Raw genomic sequence first — 15290 nt, forward strand, 5'->3', positions numbered from 1 at the left:
CCCATCGGGCCAGGCCACCTGCTCTCCTACAATGGAGAGGCACTGCGAGAGTCTGGAATCAGAATTACAGCCACCCTCAGAGAGCTTCCTGTGACACTGCCCTGCAAACCATTACAGCAGCTCAGGCCTTTCCTGCTGCTCCTTTCCCTGTGGGAGTGGGCACAGTCTCATTCTCAACCAGCCCCCTTCTCTCCCTCCAAGCCGTCTATGCTGTCACAGTGTTTGCTGCTTCCTTGACTGATCCCATGGATACTCTGGCCACTCGAAGGGTGAACCTTCACAGGCGAAACATCATCCTTTAGGACCATCAAATAGTCTGCACACAAAGGCACTGTACTTCTGCATACCTCCTCCTCCTTCCTCTCTCAGTTCCACCCTCAGGGGAGGGGAAAGATCCCTGTGTCTTTACACACGCAAGTAAAGCTATTCCCTGCCACACTATAGGTTCAGAAATTGCTGCCAACTGTGCTCAGGTTCTTGCCTCTGTAGTTCTGCTCCAGGACAGCCGCCTCCCTGTCATTTCTGGGGTGTGCGCACCCCTTCTTGCTCCCCAAGATGAGCGGCAGCACCTGCTTTGATTCAAAAGACCACCACTCTTATTTGGCAGCACTGATCACCTTCGCTCGCTGTGTTTAGCAAGCCCAACCTTTAACCCAGAGCGGATTTGGATTCCAAGTGCTGCTGGAGCTGCTGTTTAGCAGTAAAGTTCTGCTTTCTCAGAGGGAGCCAGTTCCACACTGAATCAGGGCATCTCAAACACTAGGCATGTTCCAGAGTCTGTGCTCGCCAATGCTAATGCTACCAGAGAATCGTAGCCATTTCATGACTGGAAGGGACCATTATTCTGTGATGTAGGCCAGCCCTTGCCTGTTTTGTGTACACAGCACCCTGGTATCTCTGCCCAGTGGGACCTGTTGGGCGCTGATGTAAACAGTTGCACAAAGAAAGGCAGCACAAGATATTTTATTGATCTTACAAAACCCATAACGGTGCATATACTTGAATGCCATCCTCTGTCACCGAATCTATTAGCTATTTACATATGCACAGACACAGAGCACTCTCATCACAGGACCAGCCCACGTCCTCTGGCACGCTGGGCTGCATCCTGATCAGCATGAAGAGAAAGCCATCAGGAATGTGAAGTCAGATGGGCTAAGGCAGGGGAGGATACAGGAACAGAGCTCCCTGTACACACAAACCAAGGCCCTTCTCCTGCCATGCGCCTTAGGAATCCTCAAGTGCAATCTCCCTGCGACCAGACTCTGTTTCCCGTTTATCTGATGGTGGTTGTTGTTGGCAACAAAGAAAGAAAATGTTTATTTTTCCTAAGCAACAGGAAACATGAAACACTGAGAACTGCAAATGTTTATGCCCACAGAGCCAGTGAGGGCCTAAGCTGATGCAAAGAGGGAGGGCGAATTAATAAACTCTTCAGGCTTATTTTCATTAGCAGCCGTTTTAGTTAGGTGATAGTTTAAGGCTTTGGTCCATCAGTGGCACCATTCCTGAGCAGGCAACACAGCGAAAGCCTAGACAACCAGAGGAAAGAGTACTCACCAGGTACAAGGAGCCCTGTCTGGACAAAGATCTCACGAGCCCCTAGTCTGATGAGACAGGAATCCCCTGAAAACCAAGAAACCCACCCTGGGGACTTCATGAAGTCCAGTCACACTAGGGTTGTTTTCTGTGCATATGTAAGGTCAAAACTAAAATGAAGCATCAGCTATCAGCACATGCTGGGGACTGGGACCCACTGACCTATGGGGCCACATGTGCAGGGACCCCCTCCCTCACTTATAAGGGGCATGTGCCAGCCTGGACCAGGGATTGACACCCCCTCCAACCTATAAGGGGCAAGCACCAGTTGGGCCAGGGAGCAGCACCCCTTATTTATGGGGAGGATGTGCCTGCCCAGGCCAGGGACTGGGATTCCATCTACAGGAGCAGCCCTACTTGGGCCAGGGACCCCTGTGCATATGCTGAGAGACGCCCTCAACTCTCTGGCCCACTGGAGAGCCTCAGACTCCTGGGAGGATGGAATGAAAAGAGCTGCATCTGTGAGGGCTCAAGAGTTCTATAAATATGCAGTGATTTCAGAGCATCTTCCTAACAGACACAGGTCTCTATTTTATTCTTGCATCGTGGCCTTTTCCGTACAGAAACTCCATGAAGCGCAGCAAGGATGTCGTACGGCTGAGCTGAGTAACAATATGTATACACACACGCCACACACACTTTCAGCCAGCACTCTGGGGTAAGTAATAGACCAGCCCCAGAGCCTCTGCCCACAGCAACAATCTGAGAACTCCACAGGCTCTGTCCAAGCCTGATTATTCTCTCATTTATTCTCGACAGAGCAAAGCCCTGTGATGGGTTCTCCAGGGAATCCACCATTTGTCCTCCCTAGACACCACCTGCTCTATCTGTTCCTCAGTGGCCTAAGCAGTTAGGGATGTCTGCCGCACTTTGAATACACTCAGAACAGAACTTCGGCCTCAGTCTTTCCTCTAAAGTTGAGCCAAACCCAAAGTGATGCTTTTCTGAAGGTTGCAAGTGCTCAGGTGACTTTCATTTCTATGTGCCTTTTGCTTCCTGGTTTAAGCCACACTCACAGCCCAAATACCCAGATCTCACAAGAACAACCATTCTCGCTGTCCTGGCTGGATGGGATAGAACCTGAATCTAAGAGAAAACTTGTTCTTGTGAAGTTTCCGGTCTAGTTCATAGACCAATGAGGCTAGAATAAGCCGATAAGATATGGATACCATTCTTTGGAGAATCCTCCACCCCTGACAGCATTGTCAAAGAAAGCCAGCCACTCTCCTTATGCCACTTCTCTTATGGGGAGAAGAGGGTCCCTGGGGGATGGTGAGGAATCTCTTCTTACCCCAGCTGACAACATGTTCCTGCCCAGAAGCATGAGGCTTAATAGTCTTTGCTGTTATTTTTATCCTTCCCAGTAGGACAGCAGATGTGACTCAGAGCATGGGGCACAGCACCTGGATACATTAATTTCCTTTTGCTCCTACTCTCCCTTCCTGTCCACTTTGTGAGAGCCCAGGTACTAACACAAAGCCTTCAAGAACTACAGTTTGCTGGTGTGTGCGTGTGCGTCTCTGTGAGGGGGAAGGTGGACACTGCCAAAGCATGCACAAACCCTGCAGTAAATGTTTACATGTGCTCTTGATTCCCTGCTGAAGTGAAGGATAAACATGTCTAAATTATCCTGAATGCTCATTTCAATATTTAAAGAGTGGAAACAAACAGCATAGATCAACCTCTTTTGTAAACTTTCTCTGCATGGGGAGAGAGGAGCCTGCATGGGCCAAGCTACTCCTCCTAAATTCTCCCCTATCTGCTCCTGGCCCAGATATCTGCATGTCATGCCGCTATAAGGAAGCACAGTGCATTCCAGGTAGGACTGCTGGCTCTGGAGAGGCGCAAGTTCCAGGAAATAACATATGGCCAGATTACACCAGCCAACCAGGCACGAGGCCACCAGTTTTCCCCAAGGCTAGTTTCTCAGTGAACTGAATTGATGTTAAGTTCCCAGAGGGGGGCTGAGCCAGGCCATCTCTGGGTGTTTCATTTGGTCAGGGTGTGCATTGCCCTGAGAATTTGAGATTTTAGTTCTGGGGATTTTAAAAGAACCACTGCAGATAGCTTGACTTTTGCTCTAATTCTGGCCTTCCTCAGGCACTAACATAAAAACTGAGCCCTCCTGACCAAAGCTCTGAGAGCCCCAAGACTTCTAAATTTCCCCCACCTAGTTTTACCTTGTAACAAACCTTAGCCCTTGAGCACCCCAGCAGTAAGTGTTGGTGTATCAAAAGCTATCAAACCTCATGCTTCAGGACTAAAACTGACCTGCTGAGGTCAGGAAGAAATCCATCACTCCCTCCTCCACCATGGCATAGTATGTTTTTGTACACTGTCTCTGTGCAGTGAAGGGTTTTTGTCCTCCATTAAGAGGTCAATCCAGAAATCCCAGGTAACCCTGTCTTAATTTAATAACCAGGCGGCATCCAATTAAATTAAATAGCAACAAGATTAAATGGACACCAATTTAAAGATATCACATTTTCCTGAAATTCTAGATCTAGTTACACCTTCAATGACTGAAAGAAGTTAGTGGCAGAAAGAAGTGTCTACAGTTTCAGCTTCTTTACTTGGTATATTTGAGAGTACCTCCTGTACAGTTAGTGTTACTGTTTGCACTGCATAGTTAGTTTCTCGCTTGCTGGAAAGATCCTTATAAACACTGGCAGGAGAGCAGAAAATCCTGGTGGAAAGGGATCACACTATTGGGTACTGATGAGGTGCTCCATTAGAAAATTATTTTTAAAAAATCAGATGATTAAAAAGACCGAATTGCCCGTGTCCCTTTAGAAACCATGGAAGTTTGTTTATTTTTGCGTGACACACCATTAACAGGGCCAGTGGGTGGAACGTTCTGCCATAAGAAGCTCTTGAACCAAATGCTTATTAGGATGCCAGAAAGGTGTAGCTATTGGTTAGGAATAATGTGGATATCATCCAGCATTACTCTTGCTATATCAGTGTAGTCAGCAGTCATGATTCAGGAGAATATAAATCAACAGCTGGCTGCCTGGGATTAAGGAGAAGCTTTTCTCACAGCCAGGTGGACTGCACTTATTCCCTTATGGGAGTTATACCATCCTCTGAAGCATCTAGTATCGGACACTGAAAAGACGGACCACTGGCCTGATTTGGTATGGAATTTCTGTCTTACCCAGGCACTGTGCCAGCTCTCTTTCCCTCCCTGCTGTGCTCTAGGCATGCTAGCCAGTTGCATATGCCTCAGCAACCTTTGCACTCCCTTGGCAGCAGCGAGTGAGGGTCATAGGCATAAGAGAGTGTATGGGGGGCACTAGTCTCAGGGGGACCAAGTTATATGGGGACCTTAATTTACACAGTACACTTTAAATCTAGGGCTAGCACTGCCATCCTACACAGAATCCAGCATGGACCCCTGTTGGCCTCAGGACCCAGATTAGCCGCACTGTTGGTCCATTCGAGAATGGTAATTCCTTTGTTTCTTTATATTAGGATGCCATGGGGTGGCTCAGGGCCTATCCCCCTCCCCCCATACCAGTTCATGTCTCTGCAGGAAGGAGCAAGGCTCCAGATTTGTAAATTACTAACTCTGGCTTATTGGCAGAGCTACAGATCAACCAGTTGCTAAATGTAGTTGAAGCCCTAACACAGCTGGGGGTGTGCAAAGAAATGCATCTCCATTCAGCATGTGCTCTGCCTTACTGTCCATGGAGGCACAGCTGGGATGAGTTCAATGACATTTTATTTTGAATAATAAAAGTGCTTCCTAGGCCAAGAATGTTTAAGCCAAGCTTCAGCCCCCAAGCAGATTTAACAGCCAAGTTATAAACCTCTCAGATGACAGAGCTTGGTAATAAAACCATCAACAGGACCTGCGCTAACACCCAGTGGTGCTACCGGGCATTGCTCTGTCACCAATTTATGCACCAGAAAAACACGTGCATATAATAACCCAATTACACACACACAGCCCCAGTGCAGGCAGGACTCTGTCCACTCCAGTCCCCAAAACTTCTCCCCCACGCTAGCATCAGCACATCCAATAGGTAACGGCCCCATCCCAGGTGCCAGGTTTTGGCAGGCACGTCCGTGAAGGACAGCCCTGCTGCTTCCCCCCCCCCTGCTTGCAGGTTTTATTCATCTGTTTAGTTTTTGTATCCCCCCAACAGTTCTCGCTTTCATTTGGAACTGCCATCACAGCATGTGGGATGCATTCTTACCAGGCAATGAATGCAAGCGTACCTTTAAGGAGAAGAAGGGGAAGATCCCTTGTCATCTTCTAAATAGTAATTACAGTCATCTCCCACCCACCCCACAAAAGAGGACACATTTTAAAACTACACCCCGACAAGCAAAAAGCCTGCATGCAGATTTTACTGCCCTGCAACAAAGCAGGAGGCAGCTGACATCACAGAAAACTGCCAGCTCTAAAACAAACATGCATCTGCTGCTGGGGGAACAACTGGTGGAGCTTCACCGGGAGGGTGGGCAAGGCAGGGGGGAGGGGAGAAAGAAAGAGGAGGGTGGGATTGTTTCCCCCGCAGAACAACAACAACAAAAAGTTTCTTTTTTGGAGCAGGGAGGGGTCTGCCAAGGAAATGCCCCAATGGGCAGCAGCTGCTGATTCCTAAAGAAAGGGACTGCACAAAAAATACCCCTTCCCGTGTTTATATGGGAATCTGAAGGGGCGCAGAGCGCCACACAATAGCAGCAAAGCAAACCCATGCAGCCGGAGGGGCTGTGACATTCCTCCTCCAGCCCGGCGCGCACTGGGCAGCTCGTCGGGATGTAAACAAGTCGAGGGGTGCAGTCGCCCTGGGAAGCGGCGTGAGGGGTACCCGAGTGGGGGCTCCGGCAGCTGTCTGTGCAGCCCCCCCGCACAGCCAGAGGGGAGGGCAGAGGCGGCGTTTGAAATGCAGGAAGGGGCGAGCTGTGCTGGCGCCCCAGGGCGCAGGGGAAGCCGCGTGGAGCCAAAGCTGGCCCGGGCCGGAGTGGTCAGTGCAGAGATCTCGGGGCGCAGGGAGCCCCTCGCCCTTGTACTCACCAGGGGTTTGTGCCGGCGGGGCCCCCGCGCTGCGGGCAGCGCCTGGCCCCCCAGCAGCCCGGGCAGGAGGAAGGCAGCGAGCAGGGCGGAAAGCGGCGCCCGAGTCATCCCGGTCGCTGCTGGGACGAGCGCAGGTTGCGGGCGGGCGGGAGCCGGAGCGGAGCGAGCCGGGGCCGGGCGCTGCCTGGCGCAGACATGGGGCCGGGGATGTCCCGCAGCCCCTTTTATACGCGCTCCTGCCTTTTGTTCGCCCTCTTCGGATGACACGTTTGTGGGCCGCCGAAGTGACACATCCCGGCGGCACCACGTGGGGCGGCGGAGGGCGGAATCCCGGGAGCCCGGCTGGAGCCAGGGCAAGGGCGGCGTTAACTCCTCCCGCGCCGGGGCGAGGCAGCTTCCCCTCCCGCGCCCCCGGCCACAGCGTCACACCGGTGGGGGGGACCCCGCTGGCTGAGCAGGAAGGAAATCAGCCCTGCCTGGGCAAAGCGCCCAACGCCACCCCCAGAGTGCTGCCATGGGGCATGTTCACCCCACGAAGGATCCCCCCATCGCTCTGCAGCAGCTGAATGGAGGTTGTGTCCGTAGGGGGGAATCCTGACTCTCTTGAAGTCAATGGAAGTTGCAGCACTGGGGAAAGGATTTAAGTATCCTGGGGGCCCCAATCCCTCAGGGCCCCTCAGTCCACACAGAACCACTGATGTCCACAGGCCGCCCCCTGGACAGGCACAGGATCTGCCCAGCCGTTGTGATTTGCAGGATCGGGGCCATGACGGGATCAGTCCCGACTGGGTGACCCACACCATCCCTGCAGTGCCAGACTGGTCCCTACAATGCATTTGCTAATGTTTTGTTTGAAACAGGGCTCCGGCCACTTCCCCTGGGACATACTCGTTCATCCCTTCCAGGCCAGTAGATCTCATGATTGTTATGATCCCATTGCACTGGATGTGGTACAAATAACACAAAGGCAGCGCCTGCCCCAGAGACCTCAGAATCAGTTTACATTCACCTTTTGTTACTATCATCCTTTAGCCCTGATTATACCCCCTAATGTGCCACCTCTAACAATCCCTCCGCCTCCAGGACCTCCATGGATGTGTGATCTGTTACCTCTTGCAGTAGGCCAGTGGAGCTCTGTGTGGGTATCGGGCTGCACATGTGGAAAGGCTTGTAGGACCGAGGCCTAAGCCAAGCTGAACATATTTAATTCCTTATATCTTCCCTCATCAGTCAATCAATCAATCGGTCCTCCCAGGCCCTGATCACCGGGGTTGTTTTTCTCTAAACTCCCTCCAGTTTGCCTGTAGCCTTTTTGATCATTTGCCCAAAACGAAGTGCAGCATTCCAGGTGCAGTCGCACCAGAGTTGTTTAGAAAAGCCACCCCTCCTTGTCTGCATCCTGCAATGTCTGCATATGGAGCTCAGGATTTCATAGGCCCTTTGAGCTGCCACGTTCCACGGCAAATTCATATCTAATGGTCCCCTGGCTCACCTCTTGGTCTTCCTCCCCTGCTTCCAGCTTCCTGCCTCCTGCGTGTCTGATGTGGATAACTTTTCCCAGACATATTAGCTTGTGTTTTACCAAGAAAAATCTCCCTGTGTTATTTTCTGTCCATGTCTGTTAACTTCTCTTGGTCCCTTTGTCTTATTTCTCTCTCCTCATGGGTCTTTGCAACCCCACCCAATGTATATTCATCTGGGAAGTTCATTAGCACGCTGTTTATTCCCTCTTTGGGATCATCAATGAAGATGTTGAGTAGAACCAGACCTATGCATGGTATCCTAACTGACACCTCCCCAGTTCTACTGTAGCCAATGCCGTACATTTGCAGCGTTATATTCCCATGCATTCTTGAAGGTTGCTGTTGATGCGCCTTGAGGGAGTAGGATGGGCAAACTGCAAACTCAACAAATTAGCACTATAAATGGAATTAGCTTTTGTTGACAGTTCTTTTGCCAGTTTTCAGTCCACATCATGGTGGCACAGTAATAGACAATTAGAAGTAATGTGGAGAGTAGGGGTTTGTGAGGCATTCTATCAATTACTTTACTAATGCATTTTCTTTTCATCCACTCATATTGTGGTGCTATCAAAATGGAGCAAGATTTTCTCAGAGCAGGGTCAGATATGGGGGTAAAAAGACCTTGGTCCTGTCTATGCTACAGCTCCCACTGTTGGTCCAGGTCCACATTTTACCAGTGTAGATGCAGACTTAGTATATCCAGGGGTTCTCAAATTGGAGGTCATGATCCCTCAGGGGGTCACAAGGTTATTACATGGGGGGTTGCGAGCAGGGCTGCCTGGGGGGGGGCAAATGGGGCAATTTGCCCCAGGGCCCCACAAGAATATAATATTCTATAGTTTTGCAACTTTTTTTTATGGAAAGGATCCCTGAAATTGCTTTGCCCCAGGCCCCCTGAATCCTCTAGGCGGCGCTGGTTGCGAGCTGTCAGCCTCCACCCCAAACTCCACTTTGCTGCCAGCATTGATAATAGTGTTACATAGATAAAAAGTGTTTTGTAATGTATAAGGGGGGATCACACTCAGAGGCTTGCTGTGTGAAAGGGGTCACTAGTACAAAAGTTTGAGAACCACTGATATAGGCTATAAGGCATGATCTAGCCTCCAAGTATGAGAGAGAATGGATTAGATGATCCTAGTCCTAGTGGGATTTTCCATCTCCAATGTCTATGAGAACGAGTCACACAGGATAAGCCCTTTAGGGCCTTGATTCAGCATGTGCCTAGCTTGAAACATATGGGCAGCCATGCTGAGTTTAATTGAAGTCACTGGGACAACTCACATGCTTAAAGTCAGACGTGTGCATTAGTACCCTGCAGAATCAGGGCCTGGACAGGAGATTCTGCAAAGAGCAGCAGTGAAATGGTTAATGTTTCCTGACATGGTTAGAGCACGTTCCATTTTGTAGTGTAGGCAAGATCTCATCCATGTCCCCAAGCCAAATATGTAACACGTTGGGATTAATGATATTGTATATCAAAATGTAAACGATTACTTGTTAACTGCTGCTATTTGTTATCAGCTGTTCTCTCAGTTCTTCATTGACATCCAAAATACTCCAATTTTCTCTTTAAAGAATTGTTTTACTTCCCTGCTTCCCCCCTCCCAGACTAGCTAGTACAGCAGTAAGAAGCATGAAGGGGAGAGAAGTTCTTTCCAACAGAGTGTCCCTCTCTCAAGAGCGCATTTCACTCTCTTAGCTGGGGCCCGTGAGGAATCGGCCTTGGCTATTGTTTTGGGAATGCCACTTTTTTTTTTCCCACTAGGGACACTAAACCCAGGGTTTGTTAGCTGGGAAGGAGGCTTCTTTTTTCAATGAGTGTCACTCAGGAATTTTCTATGCAAAGCAGCTGCACCACTTTAACTAAAGGCATGATGTGAGCGTGTTTTAATTAAACCAGCGCAGCTCTGTGAGTGCTCACTTATGTCAGTTTGAAGCTAGTTTAGCTTGCATCCATGCACAAGGTACTACAGGTGCAAGCTGAACCCATGTAAGCCGGGTTTACATGCATGTAAGCCTCCCCCTGCCCCTATCAGAGGGTATGGCCCAGCCTGCGCTGCATACACAAAGCACGTCCCAGACTCTTACTATGAGAGCACATGCTCTAATGCTGTTTCCAGTCCTTACTGCTTCTGCCAGGACTGGGGGTTCTACACAAACTGCTCCCCTAGGAGGACTCCTTCTCCTGGCTGAAAACACGAAGGGCCTGAGGTGTGTAAGGTTTTAACCTGTTTAAAAGAATCCACTGAGGTGTTTTGCACCTCATTAGGCAGAGGTGCCCAGAGCATTTCATAAGGCCCACAGCCTGCTTCAACATTCAACAATTCATTAGCGTTTTGTTGTTATATTTGCATCATTTTAGTTTACACAAGTGTGTAAATAGACAAAACTGTACATAGAAACAACCTGTCTAAATACATATGAAACAAGCTGAACTTAAAATACAAATTAGACCAGGTGACTCTAAATCTTATTAAAACGTGAAGATTCTGCTTGTCCCACGCAAGGTTGTGCTTAGGTTTATGTGGCCCTCCTGTGTTATAAGGCTGGGCAGCACTGTCATAAAAGGGTTTCCTCTCAACCCTGTTTCATACAGACTGCTCCAGCCATCCCAGATCAGACTGAGAGAAGTGAAGTTTAGTATGAGGAGTTACAACAGTGATGAAGTGCACAATCAGCTGGCAGCACCATGATCCAGGCATCTGCTTTCCTGCCAGATACGACCTACTGCATTCTGGCAGTGGATTGCAGGGTTTGGGTGGGGGCAATTTCCTGCAATGATCCTCGTATTTGCATACCTTCTCTAATGAAGCAGATGCTTGTTCTTAGAAGCAAGAGCCTCCACTCAGATTCCTGATGGAGGATGGATATATGTCTGATTTGAATGCACAGAGTGTTTTCACGTCACATGCACTGTGTGTGAATGAAAGTTCTGAAGCCAGCTGTGCGTACACTACCATTCATTTATCTGTGCCCATGGCCAATCTAATTCACCACTTGAGAACGGGTGGAGATAAGGACAGGAAGCCATCCAAGTCCATTTTGGAGACTGCAAACTCTGGATTGAATCAGCTGGGAGACAAAGCCAGTGAGGGCATTGCAGTATTGTCTCTGGGTGCATTATATTGGAGAAGTCCTGGTCTTTATCGACAATCCCTGAGTGGACTGTGAGTTTGACTACAAATTGCTTCAAGAAATGTATGCAAGTAATAAAGCTTTGATCTCTGCCTGGTGTGTGGGGAGAGAGTAAAGTTTCCTGGCACGCTGTATTACGTTATTGATTTACACTTCTGTGATGTATTGTTCACATTTTGTTTGATGTGAACCATATTTAGAATGTAAATACTGCATACATTTAGCAGATGTAAAAAGAAATAGAACAATGACAATACTGAGATGGTGCATTTCCCCCACAGATCCTTAAGCCCTTTACCAAAGGAGACAAACATTTGACAAACAGGGGAAGCCAGGGCAGAGAATTGAAATAACTTGCCGAAGACCACATGGCATGGGGCCGGCAGAGTCAGGAATCAGCGCAGGTCTCCGAACTCCCATCTCCATGCACAATCCACTGCCTCACAAATGTATCTAAAACGGATACCCTGCTAATTGGACAGATGAATGCCCTGGCATCAAGCACAACTCCACTATCTTGCCCTCCAAAGTCTAGTTTACCTCATCTCTGCATCAGTCCAAAGCCTGGTTAGAGCAGCCCTGAGGAGTTAACTGCAAGAGATGCCAAAGAGAAGGAAGAAACCAGTTTTCATGGGGCTCATAGTTTAAGGAGGAGAATTAAGGCTTCTCCTACTATCCTGGCTCTGTCCAGAGCACATGAGGAAAGAGTTCCTGTGGTTTCCTCTGGGGAAGCTCCTACTCTCTTGGCAGGGTTATGTTTGGGGTTTGCAGGCAGAAGCAGGTTACACCTTGGCTGGTCTTACCTGGAGATCCAGCTATTTTGGCTACAATGAGAAAAATTCCTCCTGACTCTCTCCAAGTATCCAGGGGTTGCTCTAGGGATTTTGCCGCCCCAAGCACGGCAGGCAGGCTGCTGGGGCCTGGAGCCGCCCCTGCAAGTACCTTTCCTTTTGAATGGCTGGCGAATCTGTTATCTAGCCATCCACTGTCCCCGCCCCATGCTGTCTGGAAGGAGCTCCATCAGTTACTGCCAGACCCTCACCTGTGTTGCAGGGAATAAACCTCCTGCAGTTGTGTGGACTAACAGCAGGCAGGGGCTCCCCTTTAAAGAGAGAAACACTTTGTTGTGTGTTGGAGAATTGCAGGTGAGTCTGCGTGATGCAAGCTCAGATTCCTGCAAAGATGCTTATACAGACTTAAATGGCACTACGTATTTCAGAGTTGTCTCTAACTAAAATAAGCATTCCTAGTGCAGCATGCAGAGCGGGTTCCTTTTTATTAACAAGAAGATGCTCCTTTGAACTAACTAGTTTCATCAGCCCAGGCAGTACTGTGATTGGGGCTGTAAGTATAAGGTAGGTAGATAGGTCTCTGAACGGTGTTGATCCCTCCCTCCACCACTGGGAGAGACAGGTGGGTTTCAGCTAATCGTCATGCCGATGCACACATCACTTACGCATAATTCAGATGTTTAGCCTGATTAATTTAATCAGTCTGCTGGCAGCTTAGCTCAGGGGCTCGCATTGTGGCCACCTTAATACTGAAGGCCTGGCTTCTCTCTGCAGAGAGACTGGCCTGGAATCTCTGGGAGTTGTGCCGGTTGTCCAATGGCCAGAGACTGACCTCCCAAGCAACTGGTTCCAGACGTTGTGGCTGCCACTGCTTGCCGGAGACAGATCACTGGAGTCCTTGCAGCCTTCCCTGAGCCACAATCATGGACGTCAGCAATACTGCACCCGCCGCACCTGGGCCCTCTTGCTTCCCTACTGTCTCGACATGTTCCTGTCCTAACAAGTTAGAGAGTTGCCAGTGTTTTTCCAATCCTCCCAGCCAGCGTTCCCGATCTCCCGCCAATTCTGAAAGGATGCAGGGCTGTTCTGGAGCTCAAACACTCCAGTGATGGGGGACTTGTAAGCCCCTAGGTAGACAGATAGGATTTATCCTCCACTGCCCACTCCCAATTCCAGGAAAAAAGCTGGGTACCGGGGCACAACCATGCGCATGGCAGGCAGGGCTTGGAGAGCACATGCCCACGGTAGGATCCTTGTTGGCTGCTTGCCTGGTTTGGCCAGAAGCCCAGAGTGCAGAAGAGCCGTGAATCAGCTTCCGCTCCCTTCGGTTAGTTTGTTTAACTGATTTATTTTAACCAATACAACATAACATGAGTCTCTCAACCTGGGGGTTGTGAGCAGGTGTCAGGGGCTCGCGACCACCCTTCCCTTCCCAAACGGGAGAGGGGCCCTGGCTAGAGCTCGGATAGACAGGCTGTGGAAAAGGTAATAGGACTAGGGTCCTGCTTTGGAAAAGACTGATACTCATTCCAGGGTCACTAAAGAGTCTCAACTAACGGGAGCAGTGTGTTCAGCTGAGGGCAATAGGTTCATGCTGTGCCTCTTGCCATCCGTACTGTTGTGTTGTATCCTGCCTTGTGCGTGTATCATGTTTGTGAGCTCCTGGGGGCAGGGGCCTGTAAAGCACGCTGCACACCTAAGGTGTGGTACAAATAAGCAGGAGGATGGTGATGGTGGAGGACTTCTGCAGTGCTAGAGACACGGGGTGTTGGCATCTCAGCTCTGTCACATTGAGGGCTCAAAGTAACTACGGCTCCTCTGTTGCTCCCTGCAGACGTTTCCACTCGCTCACCCCCACCACAAAAGAAGTTCGGAGGGAGTGTTAAAATACCAGGAGCAATTTTCTACCCTATCACAGAGCACCAGGAGTCAAGATTATTCCAATTACGGATGAATTCTGCAAGGAGGGTGGGGGGCCTGGACCAATCTCCACAAGACAGTGAGTGAATGCTGTAGGAAAACCTGGGTTCATGTGTGCTGTACCAGGTAACAGGAAATGAATGACGTGGTCTCAGCACGGTCGTTTGGAAAAGTGAAGTGTGGGGATCCGTGCAAGACTGGAAGATCCCCCTCTTGCCTGATCCTGATAGACCCCCTGTTCTTCTTCCCCAACCACAGGCCTGAGGAGCTGAACAGGGGACAGGCACATGCCTGGGTGAAGTGCAAGTGGGAGCTGTGAGCTCTGTAGGCCTTTATGTCACCCTTCTGCACGGGGGGAATCTGCGAACTAGCATGATCCTCCAGCCCTGCGCCTCCCTTAGCCTCACCATGTCCTACTCTCCCCCCATGCCTGCACACAGCCACACAAGAAGGGTTGACCGGGCAGGGCTCCACCTTGCACTACCCCATGTGGCTCCTTTGCATGCACTCTCCAGGTATTTGCACAGCAGAACTGCACTGGCTACGCTGCCAAGGTTCCTCCAGCGTCTCAGAGGTGGGGGCTGGGTTTGCCCCAAAGCAAACAGCTCCCAGTAGCCCAGTATTCAGTGTGTGGCTCTCCATAGGCTGAACAGAGGCTCAGAAATGTGATGGTGATGCCGTCTGATCAAATTGCATCCCGGTGCTAGGGGCAGTGTGCACACAAACATCAACAAACCCTGCCTGCCTGCCAGGCTGAGGAAGGCAAACACGCTCAGCTGCGCATCTATGGGCCTGAGATGGAGTTTCATCCGCCAGCGCTTTCCTGGCCCTGGCCCAGCACACACCGCAATTCACCTCCGGAGCCAGACGCCTGGGAGCCAGTTCTTCTTTCTGGTGAGATGTTTCAGCCCCAGCTTGTGTGGAGAGAGAATTGTGGGGAGCCGGTCTCACACGCTGGCCTCACTACAAGTGTCCTTAAGCTAGGGGAGCCCCAGTGCAGAGTGGGCATTAAAGGGGCAGGGTGAGAAATGCTGTTCCCCAGGAGGGTGAGAGCTCATAGCCTATTTCCCTCTCTGGAAGCTGTGACCTGATGGACACTTTTCCGGCCCTGTGGTATCCACACCGTGGTTGCACCCCTGCTAGCAGCACAGCCATGGCACTGCTCACGCGCTGTCCGACTGCACTTCGGACAGAGCCTCAATCACTGCTCTGCGAGAGGGCAGTCGAAGCAGGGAGCCTGTGCCAGCTAGAGCTTGCTGCAGAGCCCCGATTCCAGCCTGTGGCTTGCCTCGTGGA

General features: G+C 50.2%; 1 protein-coding gene across 2 annotated transcripts in view; it reads right to left on the reverse strand.

Moving 5' to 3' along the window:
• Window positions 1–6894, reverse strand: part of MMP11 (matrix metallopeptidase 11) — a 31450-nt gene extending 24556 nt beyond the window's left edge. For both annotated transcript variants that reach the window (XM_050924494.1, XM_050924495.1), the window contains exon 1: window positions 6626–6894. In XM_050924494.1, coding sequence (XP_050780451.1) covers window positions 6626–6733 — 108 coding nt within the window. In that variant the 5' untranslated portion in view covers window positions 6734–6894. The remainder of the gene's footprint in view (window positions 1–6625) is intronic.
• Window positions 6895–15290: the final 8396 nt, after the last annotated feature.

This window comes from Gopherus flavomarginatus, chromosome 15, assembly GCF_025201925.1.
Source record: "Gopherus flavomarginatus isolate rGopFla2 chromosome 15, rGopFla2.mat.asm, whole genome shotgun sequence".
Taxonomy (NCBI): Eukaryota; Metazoa; Chordata; order Testudines; family Testudinidae; genus Gopherus; species Gopherus flavomarginatus.